This window comes from Rhincodon typus, chromosome 7 (genome assembly GCF_021869965.1).
Source record: "Rhincodon typus isolate 14 chromosome 7, sRhiTyp1.1, whole genome shotgun sequence".
NCBI lineage: Eukaryota > Metazoa > Chordata > Chondrichthyes > Orectolobiformes > Rhincodontidae > Rhincodon > Rhincodon typus.
The window spans coordinates 3950906-3978168 of NC_063338.1; the positions used below are offsets into that span (position 1 = coordinate 3950906).

The 27263-nt window shown below is 43.8% G+C and overlaps 1 protein-coding gene across 2 annotated transcripts in view; it reads right to left on the reverse strand.

The window, feature by feature from the left end:
• Positions 1–27263, reverse strand: part of zgc:112416 (uncharacterized protein LOC550509 homolog) — an 80043-nt gene that overhangs the window by 5357 nt on the left and 47423 nt on the right. Inside the window, exons 5-8 of one of the 2 annotated variants that reach the window (XM_048599469.1) lie at positions 15496–15610; positions 7436–7572; positions 3279–3517; positions 2370–2439 (exon numbers count right to left, since the gene is read on the reverse strand). In XM_048599469.1, coding sequence (XP_048455426.1) covers positions 2394–2439; positions 3279–3517; positions 7436–7572; positions 15496–15610 — 537 coding nt within the window. In that variant the 3' untranslated portion in view covers positions 2370–2393. Of the gene's footprint in view, positions 1–2354; positions 2440–3278; positions 3518–7435; positions 7573–15495; positions 15611–27263 lie in introns of both variants that reach the window. The other variant, XM_048599468.1, reaches the window with a different exon arrangement.

Here is a 27263-nt window from a genome sequence, read left to right on the forward strand (position 1 = left end):
CTCAAGCCGCACCTCCATCTCCTACCGACCAACCTCATCCCGCCCCCCTGACCTGTCCGTCTTCCCTGGACTGACCTATCCCCTCACTAACTCCCCACCTACACTCACCTTTACTGGCCCCATCCCTGCCTCTTCGATCTGTTTGTTTCCTCTCCACCTATCCTCTCCTCTATCCATCTTCTATCCGCCTCCCACTCTCTCCCTATTTATTTCAGAACCCCCTTCCCCTCCCCCTTTTCTGATGAAGGGTCTAGGCCCGAAACGTCAGCCTTTCTGCTCCTATGATGCTGCTTGGCCTGCTCATCCAGCCCTGCACTTTGTTGTCTCTCTATTTCCTGTCTGTTCATGTGTCTGTCTGAATCCTCTTAAACGTTGTTATCATATTTGCTTCCATTACCTCCCCTGGCAGGATGTTATAGGCACCCACCACCCTCTGTGTAAAAAACTTGCCTCGCACATTTTGTTTAAACTTTCCACTTCTCACCTTAAAACTATGCCCCCTAACATTTAACATTTCCACCCTGAGAAAAAAAAACACTCTAACTATCCATCCTATCCATGCCTCTCATTATTTTATATACTTCTTTCAGGTCACCCCTCAGGGTCCAATGCTCTGCCAATAACATTCTAAATTTTTCCAACCTTTCCTCATAGCTAATTCATTCCAAACCAGGCAAAATCCTGGTAAACCTATTTTGCACTCTTTGCAATGCCTCCACATCCTTCCTATAGTGTGGCAACCTTTCAGGGAGATCTGATATTGCACCCCAAGATCCCTCTGTTATATCAATGCTTCTAAGGGTTGCAACATATACTTTCCTCTTGAATTTGACCTCCCAAAATGCATCTACTCACACTTGTCCAGATTAAACTCCATCTGCCATTTCTCTCCCCAACTTTCCAACTGATGTATATCATTGTTCATCTTTTGACAATCTTTCTCACTATCCACTTGCCACCAATCTTCATGCCATCTGCAAACTTACTAATCAGACCACCTACATTTTCATCCAATTCCAATATTCATATTCCAAACAACAGAGGTCCTAGCACTGATCTTTATAGAGCAACACTGGTCACAGACCAGTCAGTAAAACACCCCTCCACAACTATCCTCATTCTTCCATGACCAAGCCAATTTTGTATCCAATTTACCAACTCACTGTGGATCCCATGTGACTTGATCTTGTGAACGAACATTCCATGAGGGATTTTTCGTAAAGTCCATGTAGATAACATCCACCACCTTATCCTCAATCATTTTTGTCACATTCTCAAAAATCACAAAGCCAAGGTGACTCTCCTTAATAAGTCCATTCTTTTCCAAATGCCAGGAAATCCTGTCCCTAACAATCTTCTCCTATCATTTCTCTATCACCGATGTAAGGCTCGCCCACCTATAATTTCCTGCATTGTACCTGTTTCCTTCTTAAACAAAGGAACAACATTGGCTACTCTCCAGTCTTCTGGGACCTCGCCTGCGGCTAAGGAGGATACAAAGATCTCTGTTGAGGCCACAGCAATCTCCTTCCTTGCCTCCCTCAATATGCTGGGAGAGATCCCATCAGGCTCTAGTGACTTATTTACCTAAATGTTTTTCAAGACACCCACTAGTTCCTTCTTACTATCAATATGCCCGAGAACATCAACACATATCTCTCTAATTCTATCATCATCTGTGTTCTTCTTGGTGAACACCAATGCGAAGCACTTGTGAAGGATCTCACCCACTTCCTCTGGCTCGGTGCATAAATTCCCTCCTTTTTCCTTTACTGAACCTACCCTTACCGTAGCTACGCTCTTGCTCCTAATATATGTATAAAATTCTTTGTGATTCGCCTTAATCCTTCTTGCCAAGGATATTTCATGGCCCCTTCAAGCTCTCCTAATTCCTTGTTGATTTTTTTTCCTGCTTCCTTTATATTCATCAAGGACTTTGTCTGATTTCAGTTTCTTAAACTTCGCATATGTTTCCTTTATCTTTCAAAAATCTTGTCATCCAGAATTCCTGAATCTTGCCATCAAGACAAGCAATTGGCGTTTATCAGGGATTTGAACCTGGGATTTCTCCCATAACAGTGCAACACAAAGCCTAACCCGCCAATCATACCCCTAGGCCAACAAGCAAAATGAGCCAATGGATTGCCCCTGTCTCTGCCCTTGTGTTATAATGACTGCTAGATGTTCCTTTACCGTGAGACTGTTAACTAATTCTGGCTTTTTCTTCATCACAGTGTATTGAGCAGATGTCTAAATGACTGGGCTGCTAACATCCACCCACCCTCCTGCAAATATCTTATGGTAATAGACAGCTGAGCTCCAACAGACAAATGTTACCATGCAACCAAGCTTACCTTAACCCACATTACCTTCAGGTATGTAGCGTTCAGCACCTACAGTCCAGGAGGTATTCGGGAGTAGGTTCCATCAACTGCTTCCCTTCAAACAAAAAGTACTTGTATTTTTATCACATCTCACCACAACTCCTGGGATGTCCAAACACTGGGAATTCACTGAATTATTTGTGGAATGCACAGTTTTCTGGCAAAGTTCAAGTGCATAGCAAAGTTCAACAAACAACGTTAAGGTGAATGATTTGTTAATTATTATCGTTCAGACTTAAAATGAAGTGCCCTCATTTTAGCGTTAATATGGGATCTTTAATTTCTATCAAAGGAGGCAGATACATCTTGGTTTAAATTCTTCTCCAAAGGACAGTGCCCCTGGCAACGCTGCAATCCCTCAGTTCTCAATGTCATATTTGATCATGAGGAAGGATTTTCACAGGATTTCACTGCAGGAGTTTGATCAGAAACCCTGAAGAAAAACAGTCCAGGGCATGTATGTTCAAATTCTAGAGTGAGACATAAATCCAATTTTTGACAGCATCAAGTTTGTATCATTGAGTAAGGGTTTAAGATAGAGGTGAAGACAATATTTTTCTCTCGGAACATAATGTATCTGTGGAATGCTTTATCACAGAGGGCTATCAAGGCTGGGTCATTAGGTATATTCAAGGCTGAGATAGGCAGTTTTTTTAAATTACTAAGGGAATTGAGTGCTATGGGGAAAAGGCGGAAAAGTGGAGTTGAGAATTTTATTGAATTTCATTGAGTGGCAGAGCAGACTTGATGGGCCGAATAGGCTCCTTTTGCTCCTACATCTTATGGTCTTATGGACATGCATTGGATATTGGGCAGAAATAGAAAATTCTGGTGCAGAACAATCAGAAGATTTTTTTTTAAAAAAACACATTAACACTACTGATATTCACTTACGTCTGTAATGCAGGGAGTGTCACTGTTGGGCCCGTCAGATGTTGAACTGAAGGCTGGAGGCTGCTGTGCTGTGCTTTTGGGTTGGAAGGCAGCATGGATGGCCACAATGGGTGTCCTATTGGTGGGAGAGGTGGATGTAGTGTGGGTTGTCCCTGAGCAGAGTAGTGATGATGGTGATGCACGGAAGATGGGCGAGGTTTCTCGGCTTTCACTACAAGTGGCACTGCTGGCTGAACGTCCTGCAGTTTAGGAGGAAGGTAACTCATCAGTTCCAGAACACACACTTGCACAGATAGAAGGTAGTGCTAGACTTATTTGAAGTCAACTTTATTCTGTAGTGGAAACTGAATATATTTCTGACCTGTAAAGATGATATCTGTCCTACATCACATGCTGGTGTAAAAATTGTGTCAAAACAGTAGGCATGTCAAAGTCCTATGGTTTTATTTAATTTTTTTGTGGAGGTTAAGCAACGAGGGTGAGAATAGAGCCCCTTAAAGATCAACAAGGTCGGTCATGTGTGGAACCACAGGAGATGGATAAGATACTAAATTAATATTTTGCATCAGTATTTACTGTGGAAAAAGATATGGAAGCTAGGGAACTTGGGGAAATAAATAGTGACATCTTGAAAAGATTTACAAGGATGTTACAGAGACTGGAAGGTTTGAGTTATAAGGAGAGGCCAGGTAAACTGGGATTATTTTCCCTAGAACATCAGAGGCTAAGAGGTGATCTTATAGAGGTTTATAAAATCATGATGGGCACAGATAAGTTGAATAGTGAAGGTCTTTTCTCCAGGGTAGGGGGTCCAAAACTAGAAGGCACAGGCTTAAGCTGAGAGGGGAAAGAGGTAAAAGAGACCTGAGAGTCAACTTTTGTCACAAGAGGGTGATGTGTATATGAAATGAGCTGCCAGAGGAACTGGTAGAGGTGGGTTCAATTACAACATTTAAAAGACATTTGGACAGGTACATGAATAGGAAAAGTTTAGAGAGATATGGGCCAAACGCAGACAAATGGGACTAGCTTAGTTTAAGATATGGACGAGTTGGGCCAAAGGGCCTTTTTCCATGCTGTACAACTCTATGACTCTACAACTGAATGGCCTGCTTCTATGCCACAATAACTCTATGGCACACTTACTTGAAGCAGGGACTGTGTTAGACAAGATTTGGATATTTGGGCTCATGGTTATCCCAGAGAAGTATCACATTAGGTTTTGAAAGACCAAATATACTGGGCATGGTTTAGGACAGGGAGTGGTGAAACTTCAACTAAACCAGAAACGACAAAATTCAGGCTTCAACCAGGGAGTAAGAAGCAAGTCCAGTATTAATTGTAGTCCTTGGTTATTAGTCATCATTTATCACTTTGTTGCCCAAGCCATCCTCCTTTCACTCCTTTTAAAACATGATTGAAAAAAGAGAATCCAATCTGGTGCTGTGTCAGAGGTGGAGGCTACTTTCAGAGACCTGAGCTAAACGCTCTTTAACAAACACTCATGTTCCCAAACTGTAGCCAAAAATTTGATTTACAGATGGGTTCATCAGCAGCAAGTTTGGGAGATGTATTCTCTTAAAAAGTCGAGGACGAGGAACTTCTTAACATTTGCCTGAACATTCATCCCAGGAGCACTGGTATACTATGGAAAAGACAAGTGTCAGTCAATTAAATGAGCCGTAGAAGCCCTTAGGTGCAATCTGCTGGAGCATCAATTTCTCCAAAGTAACCAACCACTGTCCCTCAATAGTCATTTTAACAAAGAATTATTTCATTACTTCAGCCCTCTTGTTTGAATTGGAACTTGAACACATGCATTTACTGAGAGTGTGCCCTCTGTGCTAAGTGCAATGGCTCCATGCAGGGGACAGGTTGGGATGTGTGGCAAGATGATTTAGCATCAGTCAAATCCCAGAGGAGTATGTCCCTTTTATAATAATTAGCCCAGAAATGGGAAGAGCCTTCCTCAGCCAGCAAGTAGTAGTCCTGGAACGAGGATGGGAGTCAAACAACTGAAAGATTTGTGTTATGCAAATTAAGAGGTACATGAAACTTGAACTGTGAAGTAATTTTAATAAGCAAAAGGCTGTTCTGAACCAGTAGGATTTGTAACAGTGTCTGCAACTAACTGGATCTCCTTAATCAAAGTACATGCTGATATATCTAACTACCACTTGGTTTCTATCCAAGCATCCTCTCATTGCTACCTTAAAATGTACTATCTGCAAGATGCACTGCAGAAATTCACCAAACATCCTTAGATAGCACCTTCCAAACCCACAACCACTTCCATCTGGAAGGACAAGGGCAGCAGATACAAGGGAACACCACCACCTGCAAGTTCACCTCCAAGCGCTCACCATCCTGAATTGGAAGCATATTGCCATTCCTTCATTGTTGCTGGGTCAAAAGCCTGGAATTCCTTTGCTAAGGGTATTGTGGGTCTACCAACAGCACATAGACTGCAGCAGTTCAAGAAGGGAGCTCACCGCCACCTTCTCAAGGGTAGCTAGGCACAGGTGTGACATTGCACACCCCACAAGTGAATAAAAAAATCCATACTTTGCATTTGATAGATAACAGGATATTGATATTGCAGACTGGTGCCTCCACCTGCCAACCTTCATTCAGACTTTGTGTGAACTGAGACCATACAGGTCAAGTTTAGTGCTGCTGAGTGACATCTGTCATCCAAACAGCTTCATAAATGCCGTCAGCTCAGAGCCTCAGAAATGTCTGAAAGCATATTGAAACCTCTCAGTGGACAGAAAATGTCAGCTGTGCTTAGCAATCAGGCAACCCACTTCCAAACTAAATAAGAAAAGATCTTTTTATCAGTTTGAGATTTTCAGAAGTAGAAGCATGAATTCATTTCCAACCGTAATGACGGATTAAAAGATGGCCACATTTCTTTCCATTCTCATGCCCCTTTCAAAACAGGAAATCTCATTCACAACTTTAATTGGTCAATTTTAATTGCCGATAGTGTTGCCAGTATTGGTGGGAGAAATCTCACGCCTCGTCAGCACTATTACAGATCCCTTGTTTTCATAATAAGGGCCAGATCGGAATTGACTGTGGTGTCCTTTACAATCAAATGGCATAACAGCACTCATTGCCAATGCTTTCACATGAATAATAGCTATTCAGCCGAGGTGTTAGTGATTGGTAAATATCCCAAAAAGGAGAAAGAGAAAAATTCTTGGAAAAAGCTGAAGAAAGAAAGAAGTTGCATGACTAATCCCTGTTGACTGCTCACCACGTTTCCTTCTGAACAAACTGCTAATGGTTTCAGTCTGTTGGTTTGAGAAAGTGGAGGAATTCTTGATATTTGACATTTGGTAGTCGAGGCTGGCTGCTTCAGAGTCAGAAACAATCCATGGCAATTGGCATCTTGCTCAGTTGTCATAGAATGACATAAATGGCAAGTATGTATGCAGAAGGGCCATCCGAAAACTATGTCCTTCTTTTGAAATGCCTGATTTTCAAAAACAATGTCATGGATTTTGTCAGGCAATATTCCCCTTTCTGTTTATGAAAACATGTTCTACACATTGGTCCATGCTGACATAGACAGTGACTGCAAGATGTGGAATGGAAGTGTTTAAAGACTCAGTGGACACATACAAGTGTATCAGGCTCCTTTCTGCTTCAAGTTAGCAAGATCTATACTTCCACATAAAAATTATTCCTTAGTAAATAAAAGGACAGAGACACCTGGAAAAATTTAGTAATGTCCTAATTCATTTTCAGTAACAATAATATTTTCTAAAGTCGCAGAAATTGTTGCCATTTGTAATGACGTGATTCACAATCCTATATTCAAGATTTATTGCAGGACATACCTCGCCGTTATCATCCTGGATGATTTGTAGTCAGCATTAAGGGAGATCCATGGCACAGGCCAGACCATGGGTGAATGGCAGACAGTCCCGTACAATCTAAGATGTCCAATGGATGAGAGAGGTCAATGGCATCTGATTGGCACATCCTAAATGATCCAGTGAAGAGTGTTACAGGAACCCCTAAACTGTCTAAATAATCTGATGAATGACAGGTACTAAGTCCTTTGGGAGGTCGATGACAAAGATGATCCAATGAATGAAAGGAAATTAGACTGATGATGAACTAATCTGTCAGGAGGATTTTCTTACCTGCCCATGAGAAATCACAGGACTGACAAAGTTGCCAGGCTGAGAGAATGCCATTGGAGGTAGTGCCTTCAACATCATATTATGCATAATGATTTGATGCATTTGGGCATTTTGCATTAACATCAGCTCCACCATGTCTGTGAACAAATAAATAAAAGATTATAGGAAACATAAAATAGTTTTGGGGATATAATTTTAATAAAACCATACCCTTACCCTTACAGCAAAAGATTCTCCTGACGTATGCCAGAAACGTGAATTTTACAAACAATGTATGACCCTTTTTTACACAAGATTGGAGCGATTCTGTTTGATCACATTTGCAGACAATGCTTCTTAATGGACAATGGCAGCATAAATGTGAAAGTGGCTAAGGGGCAGAGAACAGAGACAGTGCAAAACAGCTGTTTTTCAGGTCAGTAGGAGTATACAATGGTATCCTTGAGGGTTGGTATTAGGAGCACTTTTTATAGCCTGCACTTGAGCATAGAGGGCATAATGCAGACAATATAAAAGTTGGAAATGCAGTAAACAGTGACAACAATAACATCAGGCGTCAGGTGAATAGTGGGGGAGAAATAATCATAATATAATTGACTTCCATATCTAGTTTGAAGATGCCACCATACTAAGTAAGAATTGTAAACTTGTACAAAGCCAATTACATAAATATGTAAATACACAAATACATTAACTAGGTAACAGACTAAAAGGAATGGCAGTAAATAAACAGTGGAAAACATTTAAAGAATTAGTTAAAATATCAAAGCAAAAAATTCAACTCGGGTGGAGTTTAATCCGGAACTGTGAGTTGATGTTGGGAGGTCAAATGCAAGAGGAAAGTAGGCTGTAAATAGCTGAACCTTGAGGAATATTTTTATTTATTCATGGTCCATAATCATCACTGGCTAGCCAACATTTATTGCTTGGTTGCCCTTGAGGTGGTGAGCTGCCTTCTTGAACTGCTGCAGTCCATATCCTGTAGATATCGCAGAATCTGTACAGTGCCGAAAGAGGCAATTTGTCCCAGTGAGTCGACACGGACTCTCCGAAGAAGGATCCCACCCAGACCCATTCCTCTACCTTAACACTCTAACTCCGCATTTACCATGGCAATCCACCTAGTCTGCACAACCCAGGACACTACTGGGCAACTTAGCATAGCCAATCGACCTAATATGTGCATCTTTGGACTGCGGGAAGAAACCGGATCACCCGGAGGAAACCCACGCAGACACAGGGAGAATATGCAAGCTTTACACAGACAGTCGCTGAAGGCTGGAATTGAACCTGGGTGCCTGGCACTGTGAGGCAGCAGTATTAACCACTGGGCCACCGTGCCATCCTGTAGATGCACAGAGCCCTTAGAGAGGGAATTCCAGGATTTTGACCCAGCGACAATGAAGGAATGGTGATATATTTGCAAGTCGGGATGATGAGTAACTTGGATGGGAACTTGCAGGTAGTGGTGTTCCCATGTATCTGCTGTGCTTGTGCTTCTGGATGGAAATGGCCATGGATTTGGAAGGTGCTGTCTAAAGATCTTGGGTTAATTTCTGCAGTGCATCTTGAAAATAGTACACAATGCTGCTACTGAGCATCAGTGGTAGAGGGAGAGGATGCTTGTGGATGTGGTGTCAATCAAGCAGGCTGCTTTGTCCTGGATGGTGTCAAGCTTTTTGGATGTTGTTGGAGCTGCACACATCCAGGCAAGAGGGGACTATTCCATCATACTCCTGACTTGTGCCTTGTAATGGTGGACAAGCTTCAGGGAGTCAAGAAGTGAACTACTCACTACAGTATTCCTAGCCTCAGCTCATTTGTCCAAATCTGAATCAAGGTTGTCATGAGTTTAGGAGATGAGTGGCCATGGTGGAACCCAAACTAGTCATCACTGAGCAGGTTATTGCTGAGCAGGTGCTGCTTGATGGCACTGTTGATGACACCTTTCATCACTTTACTGATGATTGAGATGAGCCATGTTGTAATTGTACTGGAACAGCTTGGCCAGGGGAGCAGCAAGTTCTGGACCACAATTCTTCAGCACTATTGCTGGAATGTTGTCAGGACCCATAGTCTTTGCAGTATCCAGTGTCTCCAACTGTTTATTGACATCATGTGGAGTGAATCGAGTTGGCTGAAAACTGGTATCTGTGATACTGGGACCACTGGAGGAGGCTGAGATGGGTCATCCGTTTGACACTTCTGAATGAAGCTTCTTGCAAATGCTTCAGCCTTATCTTTTGCACTGGTGTGTTGGGCTATTCCAAATTGCAGATGGGGATATTGGTGGACTTGCCTCCAGTGAGTTGTTTAAATGTCCACCACCTTTTACAACTGGATGTGGCAGGACTGCAGAGCTAAGATCTGATCCATTGGTTGTGGAATCGCTTAGCTCTGTCTATCCCTTGCTGCATATGCTATTTGACATGTAAAAGTGGTCTTGTTTCATATCTTCACCAGGTTGACACCTCATTTTTAGGTTTGCCTGGTGCTGCACCTGGCATGCCCTCCTGCACTTTCCATTAAACCTGGGTTGATCCTCTGGCTTAATGATATTGGTTGAGTGGGGGATATGCTGGGCTATGAGGTTGCAGGTTGTGCTAAAGTCCAATTCTGCTGCTGTTGATTGTCCACAGCACTTCATGGATGCCCAGACTTGAGTTGCTCAATGTGTTCTAAGTCTGTTCTATTTAGCATGGTGATACTGTCACACAATACGATGGAGGGTGTTCTCAATGTGAAGATGGGACTTCATCTCTACAAGGACTGTGCGAGTCACTCCTACTGATATTGTCATGTATAAAGGATCTTGGGATCCAAATCCACATCTCCCTGAAAGTGGAAACACAAGTGGATAAGGTGGTAAAGAAAGCATATGTCATGCTTATTTTCATCTGTCGGGGCATTGAGTATAATGGTTAGCAAGGCATTTTGCAGCTGTATAAGACTTTGGTCAGGTCACATTTGGAGCACTGATCAGATTCTAGCTGCCATACTATAGAAAGGGTGTGGAGGCTTTGGAGAGGGTGCAGAAGAAGTTTAAAAGGATGTTGCCTGGATTGGAGTGTTTTTGCTATAAGGAGAGGTTGGACAAACGTGTTTGGATTGCTTTTTCACTGGAGTGTCGGCCACTTAAGGATGACATGATATAAGTATATAAAATTATGAGGAGCATGAAGAGGTTGGATAGTTGGAGTCTCTTTCCCAGGGTGGAAACATCAAATACAAAGGAGCGTAAGATTAAGCTGAAAAGGGGAAATGTTTAAAGTAGATGTACAAGGAAAGCTTTTTGCACACAGGGTAGTACATGCCTGGAAAGAAGCAGATACAATAGCAACGTTCAAGAGGCATTTAGACAGACACATGAACAGGCAGAGGATAGAGGGATATGGACCATGTGCAGGCTGATGGGATTAGTGAGGTTGTAGACATGCTCACTGAGCCGGTGGGTTTGGTTGCAAACATTTCATCACCCTGCTAGGTAACATCTTCAGTGCACCTCTGGTGAAGCGTTGGTGTTCTGTCCTGCTGGTTATTTATATGCCTCGGTTTGCTGGGGTGGTTGACATTATTTCCGGTTCTGTTTTTCAGTGGTTTGTATATTGGGTCCAGTTCAAGGCGTTTGTTGATGGAGTTCCAGTTGAAATGCTGGGCCTCCAGGAATTCCCTAGTATTCTCTGTTTGGCAAACATGCCAGGGAATTCCTGGAAGCCTGGCATTCCAACCGGAACTTCATCAACAAACATACTGAACTGGACCCAATATATAAACCACTGAGAAACAGAACCAGAAGCACCAGATGTGGAGGTGCCAGTTGGACTGGGGTGGACAAAGTCAGAAGTCACATGACACCAGGTTTTGTCCATCAGGTTTATTTGAAGTCATAAGTTTTCAAAGCACTGCTCCTAAGGCTTGTGATTTCAAATAAACCTGTTGGACTATAACCTGGTGTCCTGTGACTTCTGACTGTGTCACATAGAATGCAAAAAAATGATACACCGCTCTTCAAAAGTTGTTCTGACAAAAGGTCTCTGGACTTGAAACGTTAACTCTGTTTCTCTCTCCACAGACCTACTGAGTTTCTCCAACATTCTCTTTTTTTTCAGATTTCCAGAATCCACTTATTTTGCTTTTGTTTCAGATTCCAGCATCCACAGTATTTTGCATTTATATCTTTCCACATCTGCCTGGTCAAGGCCCCTCAGAATCTTACATGATTCAATCAAATCACCTTCTCTTTTAAGCTCCAGCAGAAACAAGCCTAATTTATCAAATATTTCCTCATAAGACAAACCTCTCATTCCAGGGATTAGTCTGGTAATTGTTCTCTGAACTGCTTCCAATGCATTTGCATCCTGCCTTAACAAAAGAAACCAACACAGTGCACAGTACTCCAGATGTAGTTTCACCAGTGTCCTGTATAAATGAAGAATAACTTCCCTACTTTTGTATTCAATTCCCCCCCACAATAAACATTAACTTTCCATTAACTTTCCTAATTACTTGCTATACCTGAAGCAAGACGGTGGTGAAGTGGGATGCTACAGCCAGAGCTCCTCTGCTCCACCAGTTCCTTTTCTTTTTTTTCTTTTTTTCTTCTTCTCTCTTCTGCAGTTATTTTTCCCAAACTTTTAACTTCTAAAACTTCCCCAGAGGGAATGGAGCAGGTGACTCCCAGATCGGAGGCCATTGCTGGCGAGTCCTGGAGGCAATTCTGAGACCAGGTCGGCATGGGAGGCAAGTCTGAGACCAGGCCAGCGCAGTAGGCAAGTCCCAGACCAGGCCAGTGCGGGAGGCAAGCCTCAGGCCGGAGGCCGGTGCAGGAGTTAAGTCCCAGGCTGGAGGTTGGCGTGGGAGACAAGTCCCAGGGGCGAATCCCAGGCTGGAGGCCATCACAAGGAGACAAGTCCCAGACCGGAGGCTGTCGTGGGGAGGTGAGTCCTGGACTGGAGGCCACTGCGGGGGAGGCGAGACCTTTGCGGACTGGAAGCGAGACCTCAAGTTTTGAAGCCCAGCTTGGTTTGGAAACTTGGCCTGGGGGTGCGGTCTGGAGGCTCAGTGCTGGCACAGACTTGATGAAAACTACTGTATTTTGAGTACTTTTTAAAAGCTTTTTATTCTTATGCTGGACTTTGAGTAATTCAAGTACTTTTTAAAAACTTTGTATTCCTGTGCTGGACTTTATTTATTATTCTTTCAATTCCGTAACGAATACTTAAGTATCTGTACCTAGGTTTCCTAAACCTAAGATGGCGCCATAAGCAGTGACATTGCAAACTTTTTACTGCACCCATTCAAGTGCATGCAACAATAAAGCCAATTCTAATTCTAATTCTAACTGCATACTAGCCTTTGCATTTGGTTAATGTTCAGACAGAGTTGGGTGCACTCATACAAGTAGCACAGAAATTTACCATGTAGGTAAAGCAAGGATACATCATCATGGTATGTATTTCAGGCTCTGATAGACGAATTGCTGGGCTGTCTGGGAACTAAAATATATGGGAATGTGGCAGGGGTGTACAATGGAGCTGAGTGAGCAAGCAGGAAAGTACAATTAAAGCCAAAGATCAGCCATGATGAGACTGAATAACAGCTTTTGCTGCTCGGGTGTCTGTCAGGGAAGAATGGGGAGTCCCTCTTTTTTAAAGGTGGGATGGACTCTGTCCGCATCTAAGGAATTTCCTGCCTCCATGATAGACTATCACCTTCTTCAGCTTTTTTCCTTGGTTTCTGAAACCCTGCCTACTTTCCTCACTGGCATCTCTCAGCCAGCCAGCCAAAAATAGCAGACTTGCCTCTGGGAAAGTGCCTATCAGTCCAGTACTAAACAAGCTCATTCCTGGTCCTGCTGGACTGATAGATTGGGGTAGAAGTCCCAGTCTGAATCAATTAAGTCTGCTCCCAGCATATTATTACTGTGGACTGCTCAATACTGAATGGGTGGGCTCAAGGGGAATTTTTTTGCTCATTGATGGGATGTGGGCATTGCTGGCTGGACCAACATTTATTGCTATACCTAGTTTGAGTAAGTGGTGATGTGCTGTCCTCTTGATCCACTTCATTCATTTGGTGTATGTATTTTGTATTTCTATGTAGGTACACCTGCAGGGCTGTTAGGGAGGGAATTGCAGGATTTTGATCCAGTGACAGTGAAGGAATGGCAGTGAGGAAAGGATGGTGAGTGACTTGGAGGGGAGTTTGCAAGTGGTGGTGTTCCCATGTATCTGCTGCCCTTGTCCTTCTAGGTGGAAGTGGTCAGGGGTTTGGAAGGCAATGTCTAAGGATCTTGGGTAAATTTGCTGTAGTGCATCTTGTAGCTAGTACACGCTGCTGCTACTGAGCATAGGTGGTGGATTGTGTTGCTCCCATGTATCTGCTACCCTTGTCCTTCTAGGTGGCAGAGATTGAGAGTTGGAAAGGTACTTTCTAAGGAGCCTTGGTGAATTCCTGCTACTGATGGCTGGGAAGAATCAGCCAAGTTTCCTGACCCACATTATTGTCTAGTTATCCTGTTTAGAAGTGCATGTGAGTGCTGGTGGGTGGAAAAGGGGTCAGGCTCTACTCTAAAGATTATTTGTTAAATATCCTGACCAAACTCACTGCTGCTGCTGAGTTTCAGTAGTAAAGGGAGTGAATGTTTAAGCTGGTAGATATGATGGCAATCATGCAGGATATTTTGTCCTGGATGGTTTGAGCTTCTTGACTGTTGTTGGAACTGCATCGGTTGAAGCAAGTGGGAGTATTCCACCACACTCCTGACTTTACTTTGTGGGTGGTGACAGGCATTAGAGAAACAGGAGTTAATCACCACAAAATTCCCAGCTTCAGAACTGATCTTGTCACAATATTTATATGGCTGGTCGGATTCAGTTTCTGGTAAATGATCTCCAGAACAGTGAGTGTTGGGGATTCAGCAATGGTAATGCCAGTGAATGTTAAAAGGTGATAATTAGACTGTCTCTTGTTGGGTTTGTGGTACTGTAGTTTCCCTAATGGCTCTCTTTGGGCTTCCTGATTCCATCACGTCTCTCAGTCATTTATCTTGCCTACTGCTGTGTTTCCACCCAGATGACCCATATATCTACGTATTTCATCATTAGCTCCTCTGTGTCTTTCCCATACAACCTGCTTCAATATTTTATACCCAATCATAAGACCCTTGTAAGGGAAAAGGATTCAGATGGACAAGAAGGCAGGATACAAGAGATACCAAGAGAGATTCAAAAGCACATCTCTATTCTGTACAAGAAAGCAAAATCAGGCTTTTTTAAAACACTGTCCAGTTTTGAACAAATTAGAAGCAGGTGCTATATTCTGGTTAGATTTCAAGATACGGTAACAACCAACTAACAAAACTGCATTGGTAAGTCCATTTTACATTCATGTGCAGAAAAGCTTACAAATACTCTCGTCCCAAATTTTAGATAGTACTAATCAGAGGCATTCTCCACGTTTAGCACAACTGTACACAATTGTCAAAATCAGAATAATCAGCCGGAGGTGTATACATCCACACATCCAGCAGTGTGTGTCATATGTATACATGTGTCAAGATGAGCATTAATGGCAGGCTGTAGCAGGACACTTGAATTATGTTATCCAATTTGGTCTCCACTTGCTGGCACATCCCATCATTAACAGGGGACAAACAGCAATCTGTTCAAAAAAAGCAGCAGGTTCCCTTGGAGACAGGAAATAACTTACATTTAGGAAGTTACAGGATGTTACATACAGCCAGGGTAGGCAGCCCTTACTCTGGAGAAATAGGCTGAAAGGCAAATACATAATTGTTCGACAACACATGGTATAGATAGGCTTAGCAGTTGGAAAATTGATATTTATCTTTCTTTCTTTAAAGTCCACACTCTGGTGTGAACTTGTTACATTTTGTCTTTAATCTCAAGCATGCAAAGTTGACCAGCTTTAATCAATTTTGATATATGAACACACACCCCTCAGATAATGACCTAAGTTCCAAACTAAACATCGGACAAAACAACCACTCTTGAAAGTGTTTCACATCCAAATGAAACAATAATTTGAATACTTCTTACCTTCCTTGATGCTGCCTGACCTGATTGGTGGAAGAGCTTGTGGAGGTGGGATCTGCGTGATAAGTGGCTGTGGCTGTGGTAACTGTTGTATAATTGTTGAGGGCTGCTGGGAAAGCTGGGAGAGAGAAACCAAGAGTAAACATTGGATAGTATAAAGAAATAGCTGAGCAACAATTATTGACAGCAAGTTAATTTTCGTCGCTAAGTAGCATGCTGCTAAAAGAAATGTAAAGTAGAAAATGGGTTAAAAAGGCTTAATAGCAACTTTCACAAACCATGATGTTCCAAAGAGTTTACAGCTTATTAGCCTGGTCAACTCTGTATCTCAAGCATCACATGTTGTGGCTCAGGAGCCTCCCTCTGGCACTTGCTACAGAGGAAAAGAGTGGGTTGAAAAGGTACACAATTTGCTGGCCTCTATTTTCTGTGGCCCTCTTCTTGACCAGCTAATCTTTCTGTTTCTCCATTTGTCGTCCAATGCCTCTCCAAAAATCAGACTTCAGAGATCATGGCCGTCAGTGACTACCTTCCAGTTGTCTGTGTTGGCTTCATATTTTGTTTGTAGAGGAGGTATGGACTTCCAGCAGATCAAGATCCTGTGGCTATTTCACTTAACAAAACATATTTGGATATATGTGGTCATCCATTCAATGCACATGAAGACAACATTGGCTTAATAGGGTGGCATTGTGGCTCGGTGACTAGCCCTGCTGCTTCACAGCACAGGGGACCCGGGTTCAATTCCTGCGTGGACTTTGCACAGTCTCCCTGTGTCTGCGTGCATTTCCTGTGGGTGTTCTGGTTTCCTCCTAAAGTCCAAAGATGTGCAGGTTAGGTGGATGGGCCATGGGACATACAGGGTTACAGGGAAGGGGTAGGGGTTGGGTCTGTGTGGGATGCTCTTTGGAAGGTCGGTGTGGACTTGATGGGCCGAATGGCCTGCTTCCACACTGTAAGGGGATTCTATGTATCTAACAAGTGTCTGCTAATGGAATAAGCAGCTTTGGGATCTCCTATTTGATGACATTGTCTTGCTGAGAAATCCTGAGGCTGCATCTAAGACAGCAAGTAAACTTTTGTCTTTTTCCCTACCAAGCATTTGTTGTCTAGGTCTCTCCGCTTCAGAGAATTACTCTGAAGATGCAGTGGTAGATTGCTGTGTAGTGTCCTCATTTAGGTTGCTGATGTTCTACACTCTCTTACTCAGCTAGAACATAATAGCTGCAGCTTTTTGATGCACGTGCTGATTTCAGCATCAAGTGACAGATTGCTGGTGACTGCAGAGTCTAGGTATGTGAACCTATCAACAACCTCCTGTAACACATTGTCAATGCTGATGGATGGTAGTATGGCAATATTCTGGCCATGGTGCTTATCTTCCTGGTGGTAACGGTCAAACCAATGCTCACGGAGACAGAGTCTGCCTATATTCCTCAGAGTGGAACGCTATTGCAGCATTGTATGTGTAGTACGACGCTGTGATATAGACTTTGTAGATTTTGTCTTTGATCTCAGACAGGCAAGCCTAACCAGTTTTACATCAATTCCCTCTGAATACAACCTGATGGCAAATGAAGCAGCAAAGAGAAGAATGTGTCCAAGAGTGTTGGTACCAGGACACAGCCCTGTTTGACCCCACTCAGATACTCAGGTTCTGAGGATCTGCCGTCATTGCTGACCTCACCCATCATTATGTCATGGAAAGAGGAGATCACAGTGAGCAACTTTAGAATGCAGCCTATTATGTCCAGGAGCTTAAATCAACCACCTCTGCTCATATGGCTGACTGCCTCGGTGAGATTGCTAAAAGCAATATTCTGTGTTTGCTTTTATTCACAACATTTTACATGTTACTATTGGACTCATGTCATTGTGGAACTACCAGTTCTGAAACCACAAGAAGAAATTCAGGGCATAAGAACATGATTGGGCCATTCAGCCCGTTAAGCCTGTGCACCCATTCAATACAATCATGGCTGATCAAAAGCTTCAATGCCAGAATCTGCAGTCTGACTAGAGAAAAAATAGATATACTTGTACCACATTGTTCACTAGGGAAATATCTTTGTAGCTGTCACAGTCCTCTTCTTGTTGAGGGCCACAACATTTGCATCATGCATAACCTGAAGCAATACCCTCTCCCTGCAGCAGAGCAATTATGCAAATAATGCAGGATTGCTAGTTTCCTATGCTTGACGAATTCAGGTATTCTAGCATTGACTGAAGCGTGGTCAATAGCTGGTACCTTTGCTAAGCTCCTTCACTGAGAGTTTGATGTCCAGCTCTTCCATGGTAGGTGGGCTATCAATGATGTCTAGAGCTTCCCATTCTCAGGGCACTGTTCCACCTAACTCTCTGAGTATTGCAATCAACAATGACTTAATTTTGTCTCAATGTCACTGTTTTCTTTACAGATAGACTTTTTGATCCGCTGTGTTTGAGGTCAGCTGGATATTCTGGCAAACGTGTAACTGTAGACATTGCCTAGCAGTCTGAGTTTATTTCAGGCAGCTCCCAGGTTATTCCAAGTCTTCTTGCCTAGATTCTCCTTGTAATAAACGATAACAGATTGCTTGGCTTCAGTGACAGGGTCCCAGCCTCAAACTAGATGATGTTCTTCCACTCTTGCTTGCCACATATTGAGAATGCAGTATTGTAAATCATATTTTGAAGTATATTACATTTCTCTTCTGCATTCTGTGTGGGAATGAGGGAGATTGCTTATTCAGTGGAATTCAGGAACTGTTTTAAAGTACCCTACAAACCTCGGGGTGCTGCAGCCCAATGCAATGAGAAGGGATGGAAATCCCTCCATCCTGCTGTTGTGGAAAGTATTTCAAACAACCATCCTTGATTCATGTGCTCTGTTGGCTCCGTTCATAGCCAGGTCACTTCTGGATTAAAGATTGTAGATTTGAGTGCATTATTTACATTACACTCCTGTGTCGAACTGATAATGCAGACTGAACTGTTAGTATAATGTTCCTTCTAGTGTGATGATACTGTAGTTTTAACAGGTGTATTTTATCCAGTTTTTTTTATGAAGGGTGGTTGAGACAGAGATGTTGAGTGGTCTATTCCAAACCAATAAAGTAAACAGCTTGTGAAGTCTTGGAGTTTTTTTTTAAAGTTGCAACAACAGAAGCAGCATGAACGGGTGGGGTCAAGCTCCCACGGAACCAGGATTTTAGTTTAACTTCCAGTAGCTGTCGGTGTTTGGAAGCTGCCATGTATCTCTCCCTGCTGTGGCAAAATGCTTGAGTTCTTTCTCTCTCTGTTTCTCAGACACAGAGTTTTCTCTTGATGTTCTTTTCTCCTGGATTGGAGAATTGCATGTGAGACAATCTATTTTACTGAATTTGCCTTTGTCAAGGATGTGTTTATGAGACGTTACGATATTAGAACAGTTGCTGTTTAGTAGTTAAATGATAACTCTTCTCCAGAAGAGTTGTTATTCCAATTCTTCTTTCTTTTGTTTGTATTTTAACGATAGTGTTAGAATAAAGTGCATTTTGCTTCAAGGCTGGTAGTTTGACCAATTGAATTGCATCCGGAACACAATACCTTACACTTGCTTTAAAAATAAGAAAAGGTTGCAGTGTAGGCTATCGTCTTAATATATTCTGAGGGGTTTTGGTCTAATCTGTAACACTTGGATGAGACATTAAACTTAGGCCCGTGATGTCAATAAGTACATGTTAATGACCCATTGTCCTATTTTATTAAGAGTTTGGTATCCTCTTTTCATAGTGCTGGTTGAAAATCATCCAAAATAAAAGTGACTAAATGCTTTTTTTCACCATACAGCTGATTGTGGGACACGATGAGGACAGAACAGCAGCTGTGTTTGCTCACTTTACAATAATTACACATTTCAAAACTATTTAATTGTGTGAAGTATTGTATGACCTTACAGACACCTATGAGACATGAAAGCTCTCATTTCACTTTTTAAAATTATTCAACAATACTTGATAATAATTCAACAGCATTCATTGTTTCTTAGGAGTTAAATATTCAATAATTAGCATTCTTACAATCATGACTGTTTAGTTATGATTCGGAGGTCTTAGGAAAACTATATTAAAGGCTCTTTTTAAAATCGACCTTGGAAAAGACACCTTGTACATTGGCATTATGGCAGGATATCTCCACAGGATGCCATGAAGATAAAGCGATGTCAGCATTCATATTAGCAGTGAAAGTCCTCTACTAAAGCTGTAGAACCTGGAACTACATTGACACTGCCCAAGGTCATTTAATACATATAGGATAACGCAGTATAAGGATTAATGTTATGTAGCAGGGCCTCCAACAGCAGTTGATGGTGCAGGTGTGTACATCAGTGGCTCTGATGAGAAGACTCCTCAAATGAAACCATATGGGTAGAACATAAAACCAAAACAAAAAGAGTAATCATGTTGCTGGAAATGTACTATAGACACCCAAAAAAAAGAGGAACAGATATGTAGGCAAATTTCAGAGAAGTGTAAAAGTAATAAGGTGGCAATAGTAGTGTGTCTCAGCTTGCCCAACATTAACTGGGGTAGTCATAGTGTGAAAGACTTAGAGGGAGCAGAATTCTTAAAATGCATCCAGAACAGCTTTTTAAGCCACTACATAGAATGTCCTACAAGAGAGAGGGCAGTCCTGCACTAGGTAATCAAGCTGGGCAAGCGGTTGAAGTATCAGTGGGGGAGCACTTTGTCGATGGCAATCATAACTGTTAGATTCAAGATTATCGTGGAAAAGAACAAGGATGGCCTGAAATCAAAGTTCTCCACTGGGGGAAGGCTGATTTTTATAAGGTAGAATGGCAGAGAGGGCAGCAGAGAGACTTCACCAAGGAGCATTCTGGGAGAAGTCAGCTCAGTCACAATGACTGAACAGCAGAGTGAGGAAGAACACCATGTCAAGGAACAGTAAGCCACAAACATTACATTACTGTAGTGTTTCCATCCTTCCCACCTCCTCCAACTTAAAACAAGGAGAGAGAGAGATAGAGAATGACTGTTAGGAAGGTTGTTGTAGCCTGGAAAGGACTTGGTCTGTTTGTAAACCTTGCACTGTAATTGAAGTAACCAGTTAATTGGAAATTACCAACAAAATAATTTGAGAGAGGCTGCTGTGTGGTGGAAGTGCTGCTGGTTGGTATAAATGTGGGCTTAAGTGAACGTTGGGCTTCAGTGATTAAGGCGAGCAAGGTCCTTTATTCTTTATTCATTCACGGGATGAGGGTGTCGCTGATCAGGCAGCATTTATTACCCATCCCTAATTGCCCAGAAGGCAGTTTAGAGTCAACCACATTGCTGTGAGTCTAGAGTCACACGTAGGCTAGACCAGATAAGGATGGCAGTTTCCTTCCCTAAAGGTTTAGTGAACCAGATGGGTTTTTCCGAAAATTGACAATGGGTTTATGATCATCATTTGATCCTTAATTCCAGATATTTTTACTGAATTCAAATTCCACCATCTGCCATGGCAGGATTCAAACCTGAGTCCCCAGAACATTATTTGGGTCTCTGGATTAACAGTCCAATGATAATGCCATTAGGTCATTGCCTCCCTCAAGGTAAGATTCTTTTATCTTTCTTCATGTAAAGGGGCAGAATTAGCAGTTAGGGAAGTGGTGTGTTCCTCCTGCCAGACGTGGCAGATCAGGGAGCAGTCTATTGTCTCTGACGACTATGTCTGCAAGAAGTGTGACCAGCTGCAGCTCCTCACAGACCGAGTTGTTCAATAGGAACAGCAGTTGGACACACTGAGGAGCATACAGGAGCAGAGAGTGTGATAGACACTAGTTACAGGCAGATGGTCACACCGCAGGTTGAGTCAGGTAAATGCGTGACTGCCAGGAGAGGCACGCAGGTATGCAAGAGTCTCCTGTGGCTATTCCCCTCTCTAATAGGTATTCTCTTTTGGGCAGTGTTGGGGTGAATAGCCTCTCAGGGGAGTATAACAGCAGCAGCCAGGCCTATGGCATCACAACTGACTCTGCTGTAAAGCAAGGGTCAGGCAAAGTCCAAGCGAGCAATAGTGGTAGGAGACCCGCTACTTAGGGGCATGGATAGACATTTCTGTGGCTGCATTTGAGATTCCAGGATGGTGTGTTGCCTCCCTGGTGCCAGGGTCAGGAATGTCTCTGAATAGTTGCATGAAATTCTTAAGGGGGAGGGTGAGCAGTCAGAGGTCATTGTGCACATTGGTACAAAAGACACAGGTAGAAAGAGGGATGAGGTCCTGCAGAGTGAGTACAGGGAGCTAGGAAAGAGACTGAAAAACAGGACCTTGAGGGTAGTAATCTCTGGGTTACTACCAATGCCACATGATAGTGAGGCAAGGAATAGAAAGATAGGACCGATGAATGCGCAGCTAAGGAGCTGGTTCTAGGGGCATGGTTATTGGATCATTTGGACCTCTTCTGGGGCAGAGATGACTTGTACAAGAGGGACGGGTTGTACTTTAACTGGAGGGGAACCAATATCTTCACAGGGAATTCCTTAATGCTACTTGGCATGGTTTAAACTAGAGTGGCGAGGGCTGAGATCCAGAGCAGCAGGTCAGCAAGTAGAGGGATTGAGAGAAAATCGATGTAAGGACCAGTAATTCAGGAAGGAAGGACTGGCAGAAACAGGTAAATGGACATGATGGTACTAACAAGATTGGAGATAGCAAGAACTGCTAGAGTCAGAGTCAACATAGTGTGGAACTGGAGGAACACAGCAGATCAGGCAGCATCAGAGGGGCAGGAAAGTTGACGTTTTGCGCCTAGACCCTTCATCAGGACTGGGGAGGGGGAAGGGAGCTGGAAAATAAATAGAGGCAAGAGGGGTGGGGCTGGGAGAAGGTAGGTGGGATGGCAATATGTGGATGTAGGTAGGGGTAGTGCGGATTGGTCAGTGGGAAGGGTGGGGCGGATAGGTGGGGAAGAAGAGGGACAGGAAGTGTCTGATCACGGAGGCGAGGATGAGAGGAAGGGTTGCGTAGCGGTGGGGAGATTTTGAAACTGGTGAATTCTATGTTTAGGCCATCAGGCTGTAGGCTCCCAAGGCGGAATACGAGGTGTTGTTCCTCCAGTGTGTGTACGGCATCATTGTGGCACTGGAGGAGGCCCAGGATGGACATGTCACCAAGGGAGTGGGTGGGGGAGTTAAAATGTTTAGCAACTGGAAGGTGTTGTTGACTATAGCATATGGAGCGCAGGTGCTCCACAAATCTGTCACCGAGCCTACATTTAGTCTCACCCATGTAGGGGAGGCCACATCAGGAGTAACAGATACAGTAGACCAGGTTAGAGGATATACAAGTGAACCCCTGTAGGATATGGAAAGTTTGTCTTGGGCCTCGGATGGAAGTGAGAAAGGAGATGTCGGGGCATGTGTAGCACCTCCTGCGGTTGCAGCGAAAGGTGGAGGGTGTGGTGGGGTTGGTGAGGAGTCTCTGAATGAGCGGACCCTATGAGAAGCAGATAGGGGTGGGGAGGGAAACATCAATTTGGTGGTGGGGTCGGATTGTAGGTGGAGGAAATTGCGAAGGATGATGTGCTAGATGCGGAGATTGGTGGGGTGGTATGTGAGGACCAGGGGAACACTGCCTTTATTTTTGTTGGGGGGAGGTGGTTTGAGGGCAAAAGTGCAGGAACTGCAAGAGATGCGGTTGAGGTATTTTTGATCGATGAAGGGGGTGTGTTGCGGTCCTTGAAGTAGGAGGACATCTGGGATGTCCAGGAGTGGAATGCTCCATCTTGGGAGCAGATGAGGTGGAGGCGGAGGAATTAGGAGTAAGGGATTGCATTCTTGTAGGAGGGTGGGTGAGTGGAGGTGTAGTCAAGGTAGTTGTGGGAGTCGGTGGGTTTGAAATAGATGTTGTTGCTGAGATGGTTACTGGATATGGAGACAGAGAGGGGAGGGAGGTATTGGAGATGGTCCAGGTGAATTTGAGGTTGGGGTTAAAGGTGTTAGTAAAGTTGATGAACTGTTCAAGCAACCTCATGGGAGCATGAGGCAGCGCCAATACAGTCATCAATGTAGCAGAGGAAGAAGTGAGGGATGGTGCCAGTGTAACAGCAGAACAGGGATTATCCTACAAAGAGGCAGGCATAGTCTGGACCCATACGGGTGCTCATAGCCATCCCTTTAGTTTGTAGGAAGTAGGAGGAGTAAAAAGAAACGTTATTGAGGGTAAGAACAAGTTCTTAAGTGAATGAGGGTGTCGGTGGAGGGGGACTGGTTGGGTCTGTGGGAGATGAAGAAGCAGAGGGCTTTTAGGCCATCTGCATGGGGGATACAAGATGTCCATGGTGAAGATGAGGTTTTGGGGGATGGGGAATTGAAAGAGGAGGTGGAAGGTGCAGGTAGTATCCCAAACGTAGGTGGGGAGTTCCTGGACCATGGGGGAAAAGACAAAGTCAAGGTACACAGAGATGAGTTCAGAGGGGCAGGAGCAGGCTTAGACAATGGGTCGACTGCAGCAGTCAGGTTCGTGGATCTTAGGAAGGAGATAGAACCGGGCAGTGCGGAGTTGGGGAATGATGAGGTCAGAGGGTGGGAGGTCTCCTGAGGCAACGAGGTAATGGATAGTCTGAGAGATGATGGTCTGGTGATCAGTGGAGTCGTAATCAAAGGGGCTGTAGGAGGAGGTGTCAGAGAGTTGGCACCTGGCCTCTGCAATGTAGAGGTCAGTGAGCCATACCACTACTGCATCTCCCCTTATCTGCGGGTTTGATGGCGAGGTTGGGGATGGAGCAGAGGGCTGTGCATCCCAACGGGAAGGGGTTGGAGAGGGGTGGAGAGATTGAGGCGATTGATGTCACAACGGCAGTTGGAGAGGAAGAGGTTGAGGGAGGGTAGGAGAGCGTGGGGTAGTGTCGAAGAGGATGAGGTTTGTTGGAGGCGGGAGAAGAGTCGGCAGAAGGTGGGTTAGACTCCCAGTCAAAGAAAAAGGAGCAGAGGCGTCGGTAAAAGAGTTCAACATCCGGACAGGAACGGAATTCATTGATGTGTGGGCGCAGGGGAATGAAGGTCAGTCCTTTGCCGAGGACTGACCGTTCATCCTCAGTGAGAGGTATGTCTGGGGGGATGGTGAAACCTCGGCAGGGCTTGGGGACTGGGGCTAGGTGTAGAGCTGGAGCTGGGAGTGGGGGTGGAGACTGTCTCGGGAGTGTGTATGGGGATGGTCATGTATTGGAAGTGAAAGTGGCGTCATCGACATAAGTTATGTCGTTGACTTCAGCAGCAGAAGTGACATCATTGGCGTAGCAGTGGTTTTATCGGTGGCAGTGGTATAGTCGGCAGTGGCAGTGACGTGGTTAGCAGTGGTGGAAGAAGTGACATCGCCAACGTCGGCAGAAGTGATGTAATCAACGGCATCAGCGGGAGAGGCCAAGGTGACTGCATGGTTACTGGCGCTGGGCAAACTGAGAGTGAGGTGCTGGATAGCGTTGGGGTCTGGGGCAGTGGAGGAGGTCTGTGTTTGGAGGTAAGCACAAGCAAATTTGGTGTACTTACACTCCTTGATGTCCAATAGAGTGGAGAAAAAGTCTTCGTTAAGGGTGTGATCCTACAAACGGGCTGATGTGTGTTTATTTCAATGCAAGCTGTACTACAGGTAAGGCAGATGTGTTTAGAGCCTGGATCAGTACATGGGACAATGATGTTGTGGCCATTACAGAGACTTGGTTCCAGGGTTTTGTTGTTTTAGACGAGATAGAGAGGAAGGTAAAAGAGGTGGAGGAGTTGCATTACTAACTGGAGAGAATGACACATCTGCAGTCAGAATGGATATACTGGAGGGCTCATCCATTGAGGCAATATGGGTCGAACTCAAAAATAAGATGGGAGCAATCACTCTGACAGGATTATACCGTACAATTCCCAACAGCCACTGAGACACCGAGGAACAAATATGTAGGCAGATTACGGAAAGATGCAATAACAACAGGGTTGTCACAGTGGGTGACACTAACTTCCTCAATAATGCCTGGGACTCCCTTACAGCAAGAGGTTTAGACAGGACAGAATTTGTTAAGTGCATCCAAGAGAGCTTCTTGAAACAGTATGTGGATAGTCCAAATACAGGAGGGGCCATACTGGACCTTGTATTAACTAATGAGCCTGACCAGGTGACTAACCTTTCAGTGGGACAGCATTTTCACAACAGTGATCACAACTCCTTAACTTTTAAGATAGCTATGAATAAGGATAAGTAAGGACTTTGCAGGAAGGTACTAATTTGGGGGGAGGGCAAATTATGTCACTATTAGGCAGGACTGAGGGAGTGTTAATTGGAAGGAGCTGTTTTTGGGCAAGTCCACATTTGACTTGTGGGAGTTGTTTAAAGACCTGCTGATCAGAGTTCAGGAATGGCATGTTCCAGTAAGGAGGAAGGACAAGGATGGCAAAGTAAGGGATAATTGGATAATGAGGGAGGTTGTGAAATTAGTCAAATGGAAAAAAGAAGCATGTGTAATGTTTCAGAAGCTAAAATCAGATAGGGCCCGTGAGGAATATAATGAAAGCAGGGAAGAACTCAGGCAGGGAATTAGGAGATCAAGAAGGGGCCATGAAATGACCTTGGCAAGTAGGGTTAAAGAGAATCCCAAGGCATTTTATACAGACATTAAAAACAAGAGAACAACTACAGAGAAATAGGACCACTCAAGGATACAAAGGGTAGTGGTGAAAGGATGCTTTTCGGAATGGAGGGTTGTGACTAGTGGTATTCCACAGGGATCAGTGCTGGGACCTCTGCTGTTTGTGATCTGCATAAATGATTTGGAGGAAAACCTTTGCAGACAATACAAAGATTGGTGGAGTCGTGGGTAGTGAGGAGGGATTGTAAGAGCATCCAGTAGTATATAGATCAGTTGGAGGCATGGGCAGAAAAATGGCAGATGGAGTTTATTCTGGACAAATGTGAGGTCTTGCATTTTGGAAGGTCAAGTATAGTTGGAAATTATACAGTGAATGACGGAAAGCTCAGAAGTATTGATATGCAGAGAGATCTGGGTGTGCAGATCCTCAGATCACTGAAGATGGCAGCGCAGGTGGATTAGGTAGTGAAAAGGGCCTATGACATTCTTGGCTTCCCTGGAAGAGGCATTGAGTATAAGGATAGACAAGTTATGCCACAGCTTTATAGAACTTTAGTTAGGCCACACTTGGAATATTCTGTACAGTTCTGGTCACCACATTACCAGAAGGATGTGGATCCTTAGGAGATGGCACATAAAAGGTTTTCCAGGCTGTTGCCTGGTATGGGAGATATTAGCCAAGGTTGGATAGACTGGGCTTGTTTTCACTGGAACACAGGAGGTTGAGGGGCAACCTGATAGAAATTTATAAGATTGTGAATGGCATAGATTGAATAGAAAGAATGAGGCTTTTTTCCTCGGGTGGAGGGGTCAATTACTAGGGGACACAGGTTCAAGGTGTGACGGGGGAAGTTTAAAAGAGATGTGCAAGGGACATTTTTCACACAAAGGGTGGTGAGTGCCTGGAATGCGCTGCCAGTGGAGGTGGTGGAAACAGACACAATAGAAGCTGTCAAGAAGCACCTGGACGACTACATAAATATGAAGGGAACAGGTGGGTACAGATCCTGTAAGTGAAGACAGTTTTAATATGGAAGGGCAAAATGTTGGTGCATGCTTGGAGGGCCGAAGGGCCTGGTCCTGTGCTGTATTGTTCTTTGATCTTTATTGTTGTTTGATAAGGATGGAACCTCGCTTGGAGGCAGAAGATGTGGGCGAGATCCTAAGTGAGTACTTC